We start from the raw sequence: 21,681 nt of genomic DNA, 5'->3' as shown, positions 1-21,681 counted from the left end.
TCTCTTCCTGAAGACATATTGCCCTAGGGTCCTCCAAAATTTGGAGCAAACAGTGAAAATAGCTCACAACTATTTCTCTTCTCCTAGACTATGATACAGCTTGTTCCACCCTCTGCGGTATGAGAGGCAGAGCAATGGCAGCTTCACTTGGCAGTATATTGCGTGTGAAACCACCACTGCTCCCAATTCCCTCTGCTACCAGCAACCCGATGTTAAAAGTGGCACTGGTAGCAAAGGGACTCGGGAGCGGCATCTGTTTCACCAGTGATATAGCACCGAGTAAAGCCACCATCGTGGTCTGCCCCTCACACTGGTCCTGGATGATATATCGATACATTGCCCAGGCCTAATCATTACTGCTTTACACCAATAGCATCCTCACATTTTTGACGGAGACAAAGGCTGAAGATAAGAGGTGACAGCTGGCTTGACTAAGCCCCGAAATGAGTTCATGGCTCACAGTTCACATTCTTCACCACTAAATAAGATTGAAGGGCTATAAAATTGACTCCAACTGACCAAAAAGCAAATTCTTCAGTGAAGGAAATCAATACTTTCCCCACCAAAATTAAAGTCCCAGGGAATCATTCACTGTGATAGAAGCGAACAGATCTTATGTCTGAAGACTTTTTTGTCAAGCACACTTCTAGATCTGTTGAAAGCTAGTGGCAAGTTGCTGTATGCGAGCAAACAGCAGTCATCTACCCTATCAGAAAAGTGTTTTCATATCATCAACTTAAGAGCTCGTGATGTGTAATCCAAACTATCAATGTTGACAGAACAGAAGGTGTGGCACCTGAATGCTGAAGTCAGCTACTGCTGTCTGAGTATAGATACAAACACACCAAAAGGAATATACAGTACTCAAGTTGATTCATATTAAGTTTTGCCAAAGTTCAAAGATAAGGGAACAAGAGCGTTTGGCTTTCAATTCAACCTTCATCACAATAATATTGGTGTCTACCATGGTTAGCAGTATTTGAGTCATCAATTAATGATGATCCCCTGGTGTTCCATATTCAGCAACATTACCACCTTCCATCCTCCTATTTGCATACTTTAGCCAATGGTCACTCTTTTTAGGTACAGCAATATATTAAAAATTCAACTGTTGTAACTGGGTTACGTTGAAAGGCTCTTGATAAAATTAATTCAGGGTATAATGCTATACCTAGTAGTAAGCCCACTTGGAAAAAAAAATGGCATTTACTTCTGAGTAGACATGCAGACATGTCTAAGACTGCTGTTAGATTTTTCAGAGCTAGTTGCTAAGTATTAATCTGAATCCTTGTAAACTTCATCTTAAGTCACAGTTTAAACTATTCATCAGAAACTAAAAATCCACAGCAACCAAACCATTTACCATTTTAATGGGAACCTATCCTTAAAAATCACATCTGAATAGACCTCCAGCACCAATATCCCTGCATTCTGTCTCCAACAAGCCAATTGTAACTGACAAGTTCTACTGGTTTTCCACCCACTCCAAGCTGCTAGCTTTTGAATGAACATTCCAGGGTTGTCCTAGCAACCAGATGGTTCTACCCACAACCCCATATTTACAGTAAGATTAAATCAAAACACAATTTTCTGCATATGGAAATAACAGTGGAAAAGTATCTATGACCGCATAGTGGTCCATTTTTCTCTATTTCAGCATTAATTAAACTATGGAATTCTCAAAGCAATGTAAAATAGTGCAGACCAATTCCACAAATTCACATATTTCTGCATTTGAGTGGATATACCTAAATTGCAAGTGCTTGCAATTTGTAATTTCATTACATACTTCAAGGACAGGCCTGAAAAATACAATATTCACATTCAAAGCCTGCTCCAAACACTTTCATAAATTCAGAGTTCACATTTATTTTAAATATACTCATGCCTTAGAATATAATTTGTCTTTATTAGTGCAGTAGTTGTGAAAGATAGAAGAGTAAAATAACCTTTCCCCCAACTGTTCTTGTTTGCCTCCTATTGTCAATGTTACCACTGTTTTCCACTTTTAAACATATACTTTAAAAAACACAGCTGGGTTTTATGAGCTTAGATGACAACAATTCAAAGCACCTGACAGGGATTAGTAATTTTCCCATTTTCACAAACTATGTATAAAAGGTCAACTATAATTATTTAACAAAATACATTTTACTACAGGAGCTAAACAAAAACGGAGAATGAAATGCATAAACTGGAAATTTTACTGCACCAATGTGGGAGAAAGGAATATAGAATACAACAGAGCATCCAACAGGCATCCTCTTGTACCTATCATGCAATCAGATGCACCACTGAAGACTGGGGTGTACAAATGTACCCACAGCAGACTACAATCATATATGCAGGCGTAGTGTAGTGGATCAGCTGGACCCATGTTCAAATTCACTTCAACGAACAAATATGACTTGGTGACTTAGGACTACTCTGTATTTCTCAATCTAACCTTCTCCACATGTTATATGAATTAAATAGGCAAGTCTTGGCCATGTTGCCTTAAGTTCCTTGGATGAATACATAATTTTTATCAACTCCCCAACCACTGAGACGTTCCAGAGACAGTGCTACTCAGTTTAGTTTCATTTGGATGAGAGAACACTGGACAGTTAGGCTGTTTTTGCTTTATCTACAAATAAAAGAAGCAGAGCACAGCAGAATCAAGGCCACATGCAAGTTTGGCCAACTCTCCAAGCGCTGCATGCCAGCAACTACAGTGGCCAGAGACCACCAAGCATGCACTGGCTCTCATGCATGGACTGCACTGACCACACAGACATAGTTTGCATATATATTCAATTTTTTTGTTTTTGTTTTATTAGTGCTCCCTCGGCCTATAGAGTGAGATGAGCGCCTCAACCCCAGAGTCGGACACGACTGGACCTGATGGTCAGGGGCCCCTTTATAATCAATATATATTTACACACACAGCACACTTGTCCACATCACAACTCTTGGTTGAAAGGCTGACCTCAAGCCACAGTAGGACTAAAACATAAGTAGACAAACAAAGGCCCAGGGGCCAGATCTGGCCCAATCACCTTCTAAATCCAGCCAGCGGACGGTCCAGGAATCAGCATGTTTTTACATGAGTAGAATGTGTCCTTTTATTTAAAATGCATCTCTGGGTTATTTGGGGGGGTGGGAATTCATTCATCCCCCCCCAAAAAAATAATAGTCTGGCCCCCCACAAGGTCTAAGAGACAGTGGACCGGCCCCCTGCTGAAAATGTTTGCTGACCCCTGGACTAAAACCATTCCTAACACAATTCTTCAAAAATGTTGCGGGTGTGGCAGATAAAAGACACTGAATGGGAAGGCACTAATCCTACTCAACAAGACATAGTGAGCTTCCCGCTCTATTTTGTCTTTATAATTCATGGGCTTTTTGTCTACTACCTCTGTGGGGCTTCGTTCCACTTATTAATGCTTTCATGGACTAAATGGGGAATTACAAAGTTGATAGGAGTGCTTCGTCACCATACCTGTGTAGGCTTCATGAGTCTCCTCTTGTACCAATCATTTCCAGCGCAGACTGCATTTTCTTCAGCTCCTACACTGAAAACCCTTATTATTTTTTGGTGTCTCTGAATTCCCATCAGGCAACACTTTAGGCAAATCAGGGAAGAACTCATTCACAAATATCAAGATAACTAGACTCAACACATTCAGAAGAAACCACGAATGAATATAGCTCCAGGGAGAGAACACAGCTTTCTCTTGTGAAGTATTAGAGATTGACTAGTTCTGCAAAACAGAAACAAGTTGTTTTTTTCTCAGCTGCAAGTCAAAATGCTAGTTCTACTCTGTAAATACAAAATCTGGGGAAGGTGCATCATTTCTGTGCCTTTTTTGTAACGACAGGCATAATAAATTATATTGGTTGCTCCTTTAGCAACCTAGCAGCTGACAGAAGAGGTAGTGTGATGAGAAATCAAACAATCTAGTTTGTTGTCTCACTGAAATTAATTAAATTGTCCTCCATTATACTTCCTGTTTTCCCAGTTGCACATTGTGAAGATAAGCCCAATATCCTTCCAATTAATCATTGGTCATTCATTCTAAAGTAACCATTGGTAAAAATAACTCAACCACAATTTTATCAGAAACTACAGAACTGTTAAAGTTGTAGCACTCCTCAAGCATTTGTACATTGCTCTCAGACTTTGCCTGAAGATGGTTATTAAAATCTGAAGGTAGAACAGCATGAATTTTCTTGAGCTTTAAATGTTCGTTTCTGCCTTTCTGCTGCTTGTACACAGCTATTTTAAACAGTACTGCTGAAATTAAATTAATAAAGGCTGTCATAAAACTGGACAGTACAGAAGAAAACAAATCTAGGAAAGGGGAAATATGTTGCATTCATTAGTTTACATGTATTGGCTTCATTCTGGCATTTAAGGCATTCATAAATACAGCTTTCCGTACTGCCCTTCAGTAACTGTGATAGTTTATATAACATTTTCTCAATCATTCTCCTACTGCCAATAATATTACACCTCATGCAATTCATGCAATGAAGAATGATTTCTTTCACTTATTTCCTTTATCTGTGACCTTTAGAGAGATCTACCAAAGGTAAAAGGTTTAATTGAAAAAAAAAGGTCAGCTACAGAAACAGATAGTGGGCACACAACTTTCTAATCTATGTTGTGTACATTTATGAAAGACCAAAAAATTACAAAAAACACTTCATTAACATTGGACACCAGGTCATTAGCTCTGACCTCATATGGAGCATAAAACAGAAAAAGGTGATTCTTTCTTGTCCTTTTACTAATATATTGGTTCTCTCAGAAAACTAAGAGAAAGACAAGGTGACTGAATTTTGTTACAGAACAGAAGCTGCCATTAGCAACACTAATAATGTGCCTATGGATACAGATGAGGAGTTCTCCCACCACATGTTAACATTAAATTGTGCACATAGAATCACAGAATCATAGAAATGTAAAGCTGGGAGAAATCCCAAGGGTGATCTAGTCCAACCCTCTACAAATCAGGAATCATCATCTGCAACTCATCTGCATGTCCTATTTGATGTTTTTGGTTTTGGGGCAGACCCAGTAACACTGCTTTACAAATAAAATAACTGCCAATTAGGATAAATGAGAGTTGAAGATCTAACAAACTGTGCTGTAACAGGGACCCCAGCTTTGTTCAGTCATTGACCCACATGTATGTTAAACAGGTGTGGAAGGAGATAATATGAGGTGTAAACTATGCTTTGTTGTCACCTATCCCAAATATTACCATGTCCCATAGGCCCTATCTACCAGTACGCACTGTAGGAAATTTGAAAAGCACCACCGGTGTGCATACACGGTCCTGATCACATGAAGGACTACAGTTGTACGAGCATTGCTTCCCCGTTTTCTATTGTCTGACTTAACTTGAAACATCAGGTCAAGACCAGCAGGATAGCGTCCCGCTCCTTAACACATTTAGTGCACTCTTGAAAAAATGACTAAACAGGACTACCATTTTGCCTCCAAGATTGAAACACCTTCATCTGGTGGCTTTGCTTTCGTTATCACATGGATATCCATTTGCATTATTCAGGCTCCATGTGAAAAACTGAAATGCTAGCAGTGCTAGAAAAATGCATATGTACAGATACTCTTGCTCTCCTTAATGAAAACAAAATATCACATTCTTTGTAACATTATAAATAACAGAGGCACAATTGTGGCCTGCGCTTCCAGCAATCTTGCTTTGCACATCTAGGAAGCCAGATTTGGGAATGTCTAACCTAATTACAGCTGTTCCCTAGGCCACCGCCTATTTGTTCTACAAAGAATGGAAAATAAGAACTTGTACATGTTTTTTAAAAAAACCTTGTCAAACCCCGATTTTAATCATTTTGTTCATTCTTTTAAAATATACAGGTGAAACTCGGAAAATTAGAATATCGTCGAAAAGTGCATTTATTTCCGTAACACAACTTAAAAGGTGAAACTAATATATGAGATAGATGCATGACATGTAAAGCATGTCAAGCCTTTATTTTTTGTAATTGTAATTATTTGTTGTTAGGCGGGTGAATTATAAATGGAATGGAATTAATGAAATGTAATAGCGATTTTATTTTTGTTTATTTTTGTATTATTGTAACTATTTGTTTTATTACTGTGGAATTTCCAAAAGAAAGCATTTGTAAAAATTAAAAGAAAAATAAAAAATAATAAGTTGCATTACTGAAATAAAAGCATTTTTCGACGATATTCTAATTTTCTGAGTTTCACCTGTATACTATTAGAGACTAAGATTACAGCTTCTGCAGCTTCTTTCACTTGCTAATTAATTTTCAGAAAAGACAAACCAGCAAAATGATTAAGGTTCAGTGTTACAGCAAACACAGCACAGAGTCTTGTGGCACATTAAATGCTAACAGATCAATCCAACCCCTCAGTTGGTAGCAGCATCACTTGATGGAGTGGTGTAGCTTCCACAGTATTGCTGAAACTGGCAGGACAGAAAGTGCCAGCTCCCAAGTTGTTGCAACAAATGGGGCTCGGATCACGGTCGTTGCCATCACATGATGGGAGCAGGGTTGGCAATGGATCTGCTTGGAGTATCTCCAACCCTCCGCCACTGCTTGGACAGGTGCAATGGGTGCTGCTCACTAGCAGAGCATCTAGAACAGTGGATCTTGGGGTTGGAATGCTCTACAACAAATGTATTAGTCTGTAAGGTTCCATCCAACACTTTTGTTGTTGTTTTCCTTTAAACCTAATGTCAGTAAGGAGAAATGGTTACATGCTACCTGGGTTTCAGACTCCAGAAACATTAGGAATAGAAAATATGACCACTAACGTAACTAATAGTTTTAGGAAGAAGATGTACATTCACATGGTTTTCTAGCTTCAGCTGTTTCATTCACAACCAGCTGAAAGGCCTAATGACTCATGTTGTAAAAAACATTAAAAACTAGCACTTAGGGGGATCATTTACAAAGGAGTCTCCCACACCTCCCAACACATGGGCTTACATGGCTACAGTTGCCTGAATCCATTTCACACACATATAGTCAGCTTCACACTACTATTTTCATTATCAGAAAACAAGCCTCAACAACAAAAAACAAATTTCATGCATGGCACAGTATATAAATATATATATATAAGTATATTTTAAAAGTATACACAAGTGGTTGTCTACTAAGGATCAAATGCAGTACTGGCTCAAGGCATTTTTCTGCCGTAAGCAGAGTACAAATGGTGCTACCCTTCTGGTACGGACAACACTTTTAAAAAGTCTCGCTACATCATTCAGACACTTCTGCCTTCTTCTTTTCCTCTACCACCCATGGTGTTGCAACCTGAAGCATGTTGCTTTACCCTGCCACATTGTTTGTGCAGCCCATACAGCACATAGGTGACAATTATTCACACAATATTCTTGTTCAAAAACAATTTTCACCATTAATCAAGTTTGTGAGAATAAGACAACTACTTACAAAGTGCCATGAAAATTTATAAGCTATCTAAAATAAAGTGAACTTGCAGTGTCAAATTTGACTAAGTTCTCACAAACTTGATAAATAGTGAAAAATTGTTTTTGAATAATATTGTGTGAATAATTGTCGCCTATGTGCTGTACGGGTTGCACATTCATATTTAATGGCACAGGTTGTATTTCTTCAGAATTACCCTGCTGCACGGCAGACTAGCCCTGAGCAGACACCTGCTTGCATGTATTTGACAGCAAAAGTCACACATTTAAACTTATATGCACTATTCATAAATGACACTATTCACCTGTACTTCAAAGACACTGTTGTTTGTACTCAGTAATTAATTTCCACCTGCAGAAAATGCCTTATAAAGAGGACTTAATACAAAGTTTCTCTGAAAGCAGACCTGCAAGTAGAAAAGCACACTGTAACCTTGAATCAAAACATCTGCGTACTAAGATTTTGTGTGCACAATTCATTTATTAGTATTTACATCAACAGAGAAGCCTCTTCCATAAGCAGTACCTCATTTTCAAAGCACAAGAAATATCAGACACAGGTACATAAAATGCTACCACCTCCAAACCAAGGCAGTTATTGATCTATCAGTACTAGGTATCAATAGTGCTCTACACTGGCACAATATGGTTTTAGACAGCAGTTTTTCCCAGCCCTATCTGGAGATGTCAGGGATTGAATTAGGAACTTCTGCAGGCAAAGCATTTGATCTACCCCTGAGCAAACACAACTGGAACAATCATCCTAAAATTTTATTCAAAGTCCAGACTCCTTGCTGTCAAATAGTAGTGCCTAACTATTCATTTTTGCTGGTAATTAGTTATTTTTTAAATCTAGTTTTTACTAACGTTTGTAAATTATGAAAGAAGAATTTTCTACATTCAAATAAAAGGAAGTAACAAAAAAGCACTAAATTCTTGTGTAATGTAAGATCCAGGAGAAGACAAAACTACAATATTTTCTGTGCAAACATGCATTTCCCTAAGGAATTCACAGACTCACCAAATGAAAAATCTAAGTAATGAAGAGTTAACAGCATTGTTTCCCTTGCTTCCCAATTACTAGTAATTGGGAACACAACACAAATATAGTCCAACACAAATATAAAGATCATATGTCTGCCTTTCACAAAACCCACACCTTGGAATAAACAAGGAGAACCATACAGCCATGGGCTTCTTCATTTGTAAATAAAGTCATGCCATACTGCAAAAAATCAGTCTTTTGCAGCATGTCCTCTAGCTACTTTCAACTTGCAGGAGATCTGTTCTAGAAGAGTAATTTGCCAGACTTTTGAGTTATTGTACATGAACATGAGTGTGCACAAACACATCACTTTTAATTCCAGGAAATCTTTTTTGTGACTTCAAAAGAATATGATCGAGTTAAATGTAGCTGGAAACCAGTAAGATTGTCCAATTCATTTTTCTAAGGAAGAAAATTGATGCATTCTTGCACCATCAATACATTTAAGTACCACTCTTTTTGAACAGTTACCTTTAAGCTGAGTACCTCTGCATTACTAATACCAAACATTTGTAGTCCCTTTTCCCACCTCAGAGAACCACAAATCACAGGACTACAACTACAGAAGAAGTCTGAATGGCTACTGCTATATTTATGGGTACTCCAAACAAAGGCTGCGTGTATTAATCTTGACATGCTAGTGCAAAGTTCTGCATGCATTATCCTGTCATTGGATATAGGCTCCCCACATCACCCTCAATCTATGCAACAGCACTACAGCAAATCTGGGAAGTAACTGGAAGAATTTCCATAGGGGTAAACAAAGAAGTTGGAATGTTTCCCCAGTGTTTGGATATTGCCATTTCTGCTATCACATTTGTGTCGATTTCATATTTTGTGCAGAGTCTGTTCTGTTGGTCATATGTTGAATGCAGAGAGGAATTGTTAGTAGGTATTGTTAGTAGATGTAGGGGTGTGGGTGTGTGTCATGCAGGGGAAGATTTCAACGTCCATACTCCATAAGGCAGGCATCCCCAAACTTGGCCCTCCAGATGTTTTGGGACAATTCCCATTATCCCTGACCACTGGTCCTGTTAGCTAGGGATCATGGGAGTTGTAGTCCCAAAGCATCTGGAGGGCTGAGTTTGGGGATGCCTGCTACAGTACATAAGGAACCTTAAGGTGGCCATACTAGAATAAGGGAGCTTCAAAGAGACACAGTAATGGAAAACCTCTGAATTACAATTTATCAAGTTGTAGACTCAATTGAGACAAACGTTTCTCTCATCACCCTATTGTTTGTGGTGAATGGCTATGCTTAATAACATAATTATCACTGTTTGTAATTCTACCAGTACTTTCTGTATTTCATTTCCTTCTGACCCCCTTTTTACGTTCACTTCTCCCTACCCCCACCCAACTGTGTAGATACACATACATACACACACACACACACACACCACCTCAGGATAACATTTCATGCATCTGATGAAGTGGACTATAATTGACAAAAACTTATGCCATAATAAATATTAGTCTTAACGATGTCACAAAACTGTTTGCTGTATCTGGAATAAGTCTCATTGAGTTCAGTAAGGTTTCCTTGGGAATAAGTGCCCATTGGGTTACAGACTTGAACACAAAGTGGTCAGGCAAAGCACCTACTGACTTTTGCCTTTATAGCAATAATTGCAGTAGAATTCTCATTCCACTTTTTCAGAATACAAAAAAATAAATAAGTTGAACAAGATGGCTTTCTCACTTTCCAGTTCTGACGCATGTTTGGTGGTTGCTAAGCAACCTCAAAGCTCTTTCACTCTAACTCAGAAGACATGCAAAGCATTTAGCCTAGCCATTGTACGTGCAGCCTCTTTGAGCAGCATGGTACAGAGCTGAGGGAATATGACATACTGTGGGGAATCAAAGGGGGTAAAACTACCCCCACTTTACGCTCCTCAGCAGTAAGACTTTAAAGCCATGCCAGAGAAGAGAAATTGCCAAGTTAAATTTAACTGCATATATGTACTATCTTACGTCTTCTGCTCTGTGTAGTTAAAACACACTGGTTTTTAACTGGGAGATAAGGATCCAATAGTAGGTCTCAGCATGATCTAAAGCAGGTTGCAACAGCTGCACTGATGCTTTACAAATATATGATATAAAATTAATAAGTGGGTCCCCAAGATGCATGTTTGGGCTAAAGGTGAATTCAAAGACTGAAAAGACTGAAAACTCCAAAACGCACAACAGAAATTGGTGAAACTGTGGTGAGAATTGCGAAAGCTTACATCACAGTCTGGGGGTTCATTGGATATTATAAGTGTGGAAGATTTAAAAATAAATAAATCTTAAAAGTACACCCAGAAGGAATTACACCCATGGAAGTGATTCATTACATTAGCGTTCTAATCCCAGAGAAAGCCTTTTCAAAAAGTTGTATCACCCATGAATGATTATACCACTTTTCCAGGGTCAAGCATGGTTAGGTAATTATAGAATTGGCTTGAAAATTTGAGCTCTAATCAAAAGCTATAAAATATTGACTTTTTAAAAAAGTATTTACTGAGAATTAGAAAAAAAACAAAAACAATCATTAGCTCTAATGTAGTGAAATGAAATAATTAGAGTTACTGTTTGGTGTATGGTCCACCCCTTCCTGTAGACTATCTATCTGATCACATACTTTGTACTATATTAACTCAGCTGTTACCCTAGGTTGAATATTGCAAGAATACTTGAGTCTCAGAAATTAAAAATTAAATATTCCAGATTTTTAATTAGAGAAATTGTAAGCAGATGCCTTTCATATTGTTTATGAACTCTGTTTCACAAACCAAACTCTCCCCATTTATTGAGTTCTTTTTATAACAGATATCCTAGTAATTGGGGGATTACATCACCAAGTTTTCTCACGACACACTAAGAATTTAGTTTCCAAGCAATCCTAGTTCAATTTTATTTATTTACTGGGGAAAGGAGGGGGCAAGTCACCTAAAATTAAGGGTACTTAGCTAGAAAGATTTTGACCTGCTTGCAATCCAGAAAAGAAGCATTACAAAATTAACACTCCATTCACCAACAAGACAGGCACTGATCAAAGGATGATGTATAACACTTTTGTACAGTCCATTTAACCTCATTTTAACAACAAATTGAAGCGTACCTTTACAAATGGGTTAACACAAAGATTAAAAATGATTTAGCTTTCAATGCATGAGATAACAGATCTTAGAAAAACATATATAAAGCACTTCAATGTTGTGATCTTATGCTTAATTACTGGGGGGGGGATCCCACTTAACCCAATGAGAGTCAAGCTTGTTAAGATCATTCTGTAAATTTACATGCTAATGTTATATATTTATAATTTCTAACTAGGATGAAAGTTGCTCTTTTAGCCCTTCCAGTCTCTTCTTTTCTGCTTAGCTCCTCTTTAGCATCCAAGTCCTACCAAGACATGTGGGTGGGGAGCCATTGATGTCTTTTTCAGTGTTTCTTTTAGCAGTCAACTACTACTTCTGCTCTAAGGCCTAGAATAACCATGTACAGCAAATATTGGATAGGATCAATATGAAAGTGAAAAGTCAACTGCCTACTCCACCTGCTGTTCATTGCTAACAGTTTCCTTTTCAGCCAGAATACTGTGTTCATTCAAAATGTGGAAAAAATATTTCAGTAACAAAACACCAATACTTAGTCTTTCATAGATGAATAAAAGCAGAATTGAGATTATCAAGGAGCTGGAATTACTCCCCTACAAAGGTTAGAATATTTAGGCCTTTTTGGTTCAGAAAACTGGTTTATGATAATGGTTTTTAAAAATGTCCAGTGTGGAGAAAAGGGAATAGGGAGATTTTTTTCCAACACTTATTATACTAGAACCTGAGATCATACAATGTAATCTGGAAGAATCAGGACAATGAATTACACAGCACACAGTTAAATCACACAATTAATTATCCCATCAACTAACTTAAATGGACAAATGAATTGCTCCCCTGCCACCACAGCCATTTGGTCTCTTCCCCACCAATCCCCAATACATGTAATTCCTACTTGGCACTCCTTGAATCAAGCTTCCTATAGTGAAGGAATCAGGACAACTGAAAAGGATCAGAAGGTGAAAAAGAAAGGGAAAATCTGTGACTGCCAACCTCCCAAAGCTGTAGAAGATTTAAAGTTAAATAAAGAATCTCCAGGGTGCAACCAAGCAGCCCTGCTGAAAGAAGAAATGCTCACACAGAAATAGTGCTTTGACACTATACTGTAGCGCAACACAGTACTCTCCCAACCCTTAAGCCTTAATTCTTGGCCAAAGCTTCCCACCATTCAACTGCTCACCCAGAGGCAATTACAATTTGTCCTAGGCAAGTAGCTAATTGCAAGGTTGATTGAATGAAACACATTTTCAAGAGGAGTTTGCTCTGATGCTTTTTATCCATATTGTAGCATGGAACAAACTGTAATGTTTGCTAACATAATGTGGTCAACATTACGCAAAAGAATTGTGCAGGATTTACAGAGGAATTAGTATGCTATAATGCGTAAATAAGGATACAAGATAAACAATGCAAGAAGTTACTGTCCATTAACACTCTAATTGTGGTATAGTCCTGTTTGCTATAGTGGATGAGGAAGGGGAAGAAAACAGGTTAAAAGACTGGAAGGGGTGGGAATTGGTCAAGAAAGCTGCAGCTGCCTTGTTTGCCACTACCCACATCTGCAGTCCACACTCCACACACATCACCTTCAGAAGCTGGCGCAACACCAGCATGAAAAGCAGCCATGGTACAGATGCTCCAACATGGCCAGGACCTTCCTACAATCCTAGAATATCATGAGCTGGGTACATTATCTCATGCATTCTAAATCACATCAGAAGAATGTGTTTTGAGTTTCGTGAGGGTTGGGCACACTGATGTTCTGTCACAACAACATTAACAATTTGGATCCTGCTCTTAACTTCTATTGGCAGCTTTTATGTTGTGAACCACCCTGTGATCTTTGGATGAAGAGTGGTATACAAATGTAATAAATAAGTAACAAGTCCACAACACCTGGCTTCCCTGCACTAGCCATTCAAAAATCAGGAAGCTTAAAGACAGTCTAAATAGGACGTTTAGATATGATACCTGGAAAATGCTCCAATATGGAAGCAGCATAATTGTTGAGGCAGGGAAATCTGCACCCATTTTCATCTGGTTGTTTTATGCCTTGCATTTCAAACATATCACACCATGGATGCCGAACTTAGTGTGGACACCCAATCAGCATAGCCCACAGCAGCCCCAAACTCCTGAGCTCAAGCAATTCACCAGCCTCAATCTCCAGGAGTAGCTGTGTTGCAGGCACGCACCACCACACCAGGCTACAACGTCTTAAAACATTCAAATCAACATGAAAATAGCATGAAGTAAATATACTAAGTAGCTAGCTGTGTGTTTCATTTTGCCACACAGATTGGCTATTCAGGTTCCATTTGCTTTTATGATCATCTTTTTTACCCAATTCATTGAATTTCACTGAATCAAAGAAGTATGCAGACATATTGCTGCATTGTGACGAGAAATAGTCAGTTAGAGCTCTAACAAGCAACACATCAAAAAACATTTAGTTCTGTGATTTAGCTGTTTGAACTTCATTGCAAAATAATTTGTTTTGGAAATAATCTATCATGTTATTTTCTGTATCCTAATTGGCTAAACCAGTAAGTACTGGTATATTCATTTCTGCAAATTAGATTTGTTTATAAAAGCAAAAACATTATAGCTTTGCCCATTTGCCAGTAATTGCATTCATACTTGGTCTTTTCTTCACAAAATAATTAATATATTTTATCTTTCGTCTGCATGACAATGTGGCTAGCCAATAACAGTGACAGAAATATGATATTAATTTAATATGGCATAATCCTTACAGATTTATCCAAGCTTTCTCATAATTATAGACATATAACACAAGAGAAACATAATACGAGACAGAAATGCCAACGTGAACAAGAGATTAAAATATCAAACATAATAGCTTTCTTTCTAAACGATCCTTATTCACACTTTGCAATATAAATTTGTTTCCTCAAGGTGTTAGAAACCAGCTCTTATTTCCTAATACACCATTTGTTGCATTTACTACAGACAGACAACAGCATACGAGATGGGGCACAGAGTAGGTCAATGAGGTATGTGGCTTGGAAGAGACGTGTGTCCTGGGCAGGGACACACAAGGGTCATGCTTGGTTGCTGGGCCTAAAGTTCCCCAACCCTGTTATAGAGGTTATAGCCAAGAACTGTACTTCTACTGCAGAATGGAACGTAACACATTGCTAAAATGCCACCAGGAGTAATTTACCAAGCATTCACATAAATAAGGAGGAATCCAAAAGTTAACCAACATGATGTGTCTGGAAACAAAGCCTAGCTGTTAATTATTTTTACTGGGAAGAAATGTGCCTACTAATTCATATGTGATGCTCTTAAAAGTAAACATATACAATATAAAGTTTTATTAAAGCCTCAAAATTTGTTTGCACTCCAACTATGAAATTATGAAAAGGGGAGAATCAATATAATCAGTAAGCAGTAATTTATTTATTATTTGTTTATTGCATTTATATCCTACATTTTTTTCCATGGAGCTCCAAGTTCTTCCACTCCTCATTTAATCCCCACAACAACCCTGTGAGGTAGGTTAGACTGAGAGGATGTGGCTGCCCCAGAGTCACCCAAAGAGCTTCATGGCTCACTGGAGATTCAAACCCTGGTCTCCCACAAACTAAACACTATACCACACTGGTTATCAATAATCAATAACCTGATTGGCTAGCATGCAGATCAAATGCCCTATTGCTGCATAACATCACTCCACAAGTCTATGTGGCAGTTACTCCCAATACCCAAAGGACAAACTGTATTCCAATCACTGAGCAAGAATTCTTGGAACTGCATGCATATTTTATATTTCCAACCAGATACATAATACTGTATAGAACATTTTGCCCTCATGTGGACACAACACTGTAATGCAAATGCTTAAGTCAGGGCTGCCTCAGAAATCCTGTCATAATTTTTCTGTGTAGATGTAACTCCTAGGTAACTGTGTAGATGTAACTCCTAGGGGGGTGGGGAGGGACCATGCACCATTGTGAATGATAATAATGCATGTATATTCTTTGCTACCTGTACATGGTGTGGCAATATACATGCTTTCTTGCATCTTTACAAAGTATCTTTAACATAGCTTTCTAAAGAGTCTAACATCAGCTGTCAGAGTAAGCTGCAACTGAAGCATATACAATATTAACAATTGTGGGAAGGCCAATATGAAAGTGATTTATCAAGCTGCTTGGTGAGGCATGCAAACTCCTCTTGTGAGGATTTCTAAAAGCTGAATAAACATTTGCCAATTATATTTTGGCATAAGAGATTGCACATGGCACATTATGTTCTACTATGCTTTTGTAAGAAGTTACTGTGACCTCACAAATTATTTGATTTTAATGGTAACTGCTAACAGAGTGCTTGTGGCAATGTTGCTTCTAAAAGAACAGACTGTGGACCAGAAAGAGCCCAAATCTCACCTCAACCATTAACTTATCTCCCCTATTTGAAATATTAAGTTAACATTGACCTATATTACAAGAATGTTGTGTGGTTATTGAGATATAGTACTGCATGTTGAATTTTAAAACAAGTACAAAAGCAGCTAACAAACAGTTCAAGTAACTTTGCCTAATAATCCCAGCTTTATAGATAAATAATTTATCTATAAGTAATGCTATTAACCACTCATTTTTGCACCTTCAGCTTGGTTCCTTCATTGTATGTTTTAAACTTATGGAGGCGACTATAAACTTTGGCTCTATTTTTTCGCTCCTGTTTTAAACGCAAAGGAGAGTAACTTTTTTTCTGCATGGGCATTACATACATCAGATTTTGAGGCTTAAAAACAGGGTTTAATTTGTGACTGAGCTCAACCACACAATCTGTTTTCAACAACTTAGCCCTGGGATGAGAAGCCACAATAAAGACATGTGACCAAGGAAGGCACTACTGAACAACTGCAGCCTATTCCTACACATTAGAAGGAGCAAAGTTTCCAAGGTGCATGGCATGCTTCCTGGTAGGACTTGTTACAAGAAATTTTAAAAGTAAACTTCAGTACCTCTTTTTAAAAGAAATGTTAGCATTGTGTCTCCATTCCTCAGTATTCCCTGTACTGTAATTAGCTGCCTACCTCTAGTTGGGACAATGATCTTGAAATACACTTGAAATACACTTGAAATGCTTCAAAGAAGCATCATAAAAAATAAGCAAAAACATTCAAACCAAAATACTTTAACTGCACTGCCATAAATAACTGTGCAAATATATTAGGTTTGTCTGTTGAAAGATTCTATAGATCTATTAAAAAAAAATTAGGGCTTTACTTGTAATATTCTGAAATAAAGATCACCCCTTAAAATAAATTACATTTGGTAATCCTACTTAATTTAAATTCTGTTATGAACTTTATTACTTATAGTCAAAATCTACCACAATCCAAAAGAAACAGCACAAAAATAGTATGACATCACTCTCCTACAAATTAGAGGGAAACAAAATATGGTAAGTCTTCTTCAAGTTTTACAAGACTTATAACAAAATATACATAACTCAACAATACCCCTAGCAGTTCGAAAGCATGTCAAAGTACAAGTAGATAAATAGGTACCGCTACAGCGGGAGGGTAAACGCCATTTCTGTGTGCTGCTCTGGTTCGCCAGAAGCAGCTTAGTCATGCTGGCCATATGACCTGGAAGCTGTAAACCGGCTCCCTCTGCCAATAACGTGAGATGAGCGCTGCAACCCCAGAGTCGGTCACGACTGGACCTAATGGTCAGGGGTCCCTTTACCTTTAAGCCCCAAAGAATCAACCTGCATAGGATTGCAATTGTAAAATATTAACCATCTTTATACACAACTGTATACAGGCCTACTGTGAAATAAATCCCATTGAATTCATGTAGTTGTCAGTATGTATAGTGGTGCTTCCAGATAGGTCTTTGTTATGGTGTTGGTCTTCTTTATGCACACAAGGTTTTCTGCAGTATGTACACAACGGTATTGTGTGCCACTGTCAAAATGAGCATCCATGTTACCTCCCCCTTCTAGATTTACCGTACTCTTTTAAGGGGATTCTAAAAAGTTGTTTTTTTAAAAAACACTAAAAAAACACTGCTAATGCAATCCTGCATTAGACAGAGCTGAGTGTGATTCTAGCAAGACAAATTCTTATTTTCTCAATGGTTAACATCAAGAATACCCTAGAAATCCTGTAAAGTTGAGCAATATTGATCCATGTTGGGCTGAAATATTATCAACATTCTAAGTTGCATAATCACAATCATGGCAAGTATAATTTACCTGGAAGCTTAACCAACAAATTAGTCACAAACATAACTTACAAATATGGAAGTCTGCCACCTAGCCAGGATTTTACTGACTCAACCAAAATTTTACTCTACTGGCCAACTGCCAGAACCAGACCGCTACATTCAGGGGGGGGGATCTAGCTAATGATTTATTTTTGTAATTACTATGTGTGTGTTACTAAAGCACCTTCATATTTACTAAGGTGTCACATGTGGCGGGCAGATACACTTGTAGCACATCACCTGTGCACATGCTGTCAAATTTGTGTCCTGTCAATGTAACTGCATGATCACAATGCTGTCACAGTGCTTAGACTGCACAAGACTGCACAAATCTGTTCCTCTTCCAGCTGTCATGCAAACCCAGAGCTCACTCCAAGCTTTCCCTCTGAATAGTACCGGTAACTGTCTGTCACTTTGTCCTATGCCATCTCTGAGGCAACATTGACTGTACAGCTGCCATCACCTTAGGCATGCTGATGACCCAGAGAAGAGATTCCACAGGATAGCTGAAGTCCCCGAACAAGCAAAGATTCATTCCCTTAACGAAAGAAAAACTCTCAGGTTTTACATCTTTTTGAGGGAAACTTCCCTGTCTCCTCGGCCAGGTCTGGTTTAAACATGACACCAGATGTCATGCTGCGGGCAACACATTTAAATTGGGTCATCAGTTCCTGAGTGACCAGGAAATCACAGGCTAGTTTTGTACCTGCAATCGCTGCACGCTAGGAGCCAACAACCTAATTTAAACCCTATTCTGGCCAATATATAGCCCCATACAGGTAATTTTTCACTCCATACCCAGAGTCACATTTAAACTGGGATATCAGAATTTCTGTTCACAAAGGGCGGTGAACCTAATTACTCCCAACCTAAGGCTGCCATCCTGTAAACACACCTGTGAATAAGTCTTTTTTAATTCAATGGGGCTTAATTCTGATTAACACCACACTGAGTTACACTGTAGGACAAACTTCCAGCACAAGTCTCTTACTTGAATAATATACCCGGTGTAATACATTGGGGTGTGGAGGTGGTGAAGGGCGTGAGAACAAGTGACCTTCGCCACACCTCAACAAAAATGCATCTGCAGAGACCCACTTCCATCCCTTGCATTTCTTGTATGTAAGACCAACTGTTTGTTTAAAACTTTTTGTTGTTGCTTTTGTGGGTGCAACAAACTGACAGGGAACATACACCTCTCCAGAAGCAGACAGCCCCATAATAAGCGCAGTGACACACACACACACACACACACACACACACACACACACACACACACACTATATGTATCTATATACAGTATGCTGTAAAAATGTTTAGGGGTACTCTCCTTTTGACTCAAGAAAACCACCATTTTATAGTTCAAATCAGGAAAAATAAATACAGTAAATGGGTAAAAGTACAAAGATTCACAAAATGTTCAGGGGTACGCGTACCGATCCGTACCCCCAGAAAAAGCATTCTGTGTGTGTCTGTGTGTGTATATCCATCCCCCTCCCCCACCACACACACACGCGCGCGCAAAATGTATGTATGTAGTAACCCCTAACATATTGGGTAGAATCTGGTTGCTAAGGGAGAGTAACAGCCTCGGCGGAACCTCAGATAAGAAAGCTTTGCCACAGACAAGCCGGGGGGGAGGATTTACTTTAGCTCCGCCTCGGCCTCGTGTGTGTCTCTTTTTCCTTACCGATTCATAACCGTGAGGGGCGGAGGCAGGCGCGGCGGGCCCTTTGCCGCGAGTGTCCTGCCTGCCTCTTCCTCTCCCCCCGCCTCTTCCCCGGCTCCGGCCTCCTCGGCCGGGACTGGCCTCGCTGTTGCCTCCGCCGCCTTCCGGCGGCCTCTCTCTACCACCCGGCCGACGGCGATGGGGTTGCCGGCCGCCGCCTCCCCGTTGGGGCCTGCCGGCGCCGCCGCCACGTTCGTGCTGCTGCATGGCAGCTACTTCGGGTCCGGCCCCTTTCTCCAGGCCCGTCTCCCCGCCTCCTCCGGGAAGCTGGCTGCCTCTCTCGGGAGAGGAGAAACTGGGGGCCGCGCCAGGCTTGGGCCTAGAGATCCTGACTCCTCTCGGAAGTCCCGGCGAAGCCTCGCGAAGCGCGCCTCCCCGGCCGCAGTGAACGGGAAACGGTCGCAAACGCGGCGCATTTGATGCAACTTAGCGCAACAAACCCTCCGCGAGGTTCTTTGCGGCCGCATCGTTTATTTGCTGTGGTTTTTCTAGACTACCAAGATTAATTATAAGATTTGTTTTTAACGGGGGGGATATCACCAGCTCAGAGCTCCTCGATCCTAAAACTGCATACTTGGGAGTAAATCCCATTGGAATGTGACTTGCCTTGGTAAACAATAGTAATATCAGGCTTGCAGCTCTATCACAAATAAAGTTCCCATGAAATAATCCCTAAAGAAATGCCTCACAAATCAAATAACATAATCCACAATTAAATTTAATGAAAGTAGCAATATATCCACATTAAGCTATAAACGGCTTCCTAAATACTAGTATGTCATGCAGATTCCAGAATGCTAGCCTCCGGAGCTGATTCATAACATTTTTTAGGTGCTTGCCCCCCCCCCCCAAAAAAATGGCAGTAACTTTTGTGGTCACTACATATTTAAAGTTGCCATGGTGAATTATGTATGAGCATGCCACTGTGCATGTTAATCAGTAGCTGTGACCATGGTGATGTGATCAGACAGATCTGTCCAACATGCCACTAAAATCAAAGCAGAAATGCTTATTGCTTGCAGCTGCTCCAAATCTGTGTTGGGAGTGAGAACCCACTGGATGGTCTTCGGAATGATCACAAGAAAATTTGTTAGTGGCTGTGCCTCCTTTTCTGCTTCTCTCCAAAGCACCTTGAAGTTACACAGGACTTATGCACCTCAGAGAAGTTCTCCCCTAGGACGAAACGGCAGCCAGGCCCAAACTCAGCAAAGTTCCTGAGCAAGCCTCACAGACTAACAAAGAAACCTGACCTGAGAAACTACCACCATCTTGGTTAAATCTTGTGCACATGCTCAGAAAGGCAATCAAGAGGAGCAATATTATGTGTGATATGACAGCAGCTGCTGCTTCTTCTTTGGCGATCACTCGTAGCTGAGTAAGATTGTCTTCCATAAACACGGTTTTAACAATGGGTCCGGAAGTGACTGTGGAGGCCAATTCTGGACCCACAAGTTCTTCCACAGTGGGGACATTGGTTTCCGGGCAGGAGTTGATCACGGTGTGGATTTGCCAAGCGTGCCTTCCTCTTAGCACATTTCTCCCTTGCGTCCTGAGATCGAGTTTCTTCAAAGCCCATGACACCTTTGGTAAAGGCCAGTGTTTCCCAATTATCAGTGTTTATACTACTTTTTTTTTAGATTTGCCTTGAGACAGTCTTTAAACCTCTTTTGTTGACCACCAGCATTACGCTTTCAATTTTAAAGTTCAGAATAGAGTAGTTGCTTTGAAAAACGATCATCAGGCATTCGCACAACATGACCAGTCCAACGAAGTTGATGTTGAAGAATCATTGCTTCAACACTGGTGATCTTTGCTTCTTCCAGTACACTGATATTAGTTCACCTGTCTTCCCAAGTGATGTGTAAAAAATTTTGGAGACATAATTGATGGAACCTTTCAAGGAGTTGGAGATGGCATTTATAAGTGGTCCATGTTTTACAAGCATATAGTAAGGTGGGTAGTACAATAGCTTTGTAAACAAGCACTTTGGTTTCCCTGCGAATGTCCCGGTCCTGAAACACTCTGCACTTCAATTGGGAGAAAGCCGCACTTGCAGAGCTCCGGTGATGCTGGATTTCGGCATCAATGTTGGCTCTTGTGGAAA

General features: G+C 39.5%; 2 protein-coding genes across 3 annotated transcripts in view; one reads left to right on the top strand and one right to left on the bottom strand.

Moving 5' to 3' along the window:
• AVEN (apoptosis and caspase activation inhibitor) overlaps positions 1-20,244 on the bottom strand; it is a 99,361-nt gene extending 79,117 nt beyond the window's left edge. The window contains exon 1 of one of the 2 annotated variants that reach the window (XM_035110782.3): positions 19,539-20,244. In XM_035110782.3, the coding sequence (XP_034966673.3) occupies positions 19,539-19,784 (246 nt within the window). In that variant the 5' untranslated portion in view covers positions 19,785-20,244. The remainder of the gene's footprint in view (positions 1-19,538) is intronic. The other variant, XM_088671189.1, reaches the window with a different exon arrangement.
• Positions 1-21,681, top strand: part of CHRM5 (cholinergic receptor muscarinic 5) — a 58,403-nt gene that overhangs the window by 30,264 nt on the left and 6,458 nt on the right. The window lies entirely within an intron of this gene.

This window comes from Zootoca vivipara, chromosome 1 (genome assembly GCF_965207765.1).
Source record: "Zootoca vivipara chromosome 1, rZooViv2.hap1.1, whole genome shotgun sequence".
Lineage (NCBI taxonomy): Eukaryota > Metazoa > Chordata > Lepidosauria > Squamata > Lacertidae > Zootoca > Zootoca vivipara.
This window is presented reverse-complemented; position numbering and strand designations above follow the sequence as displayed.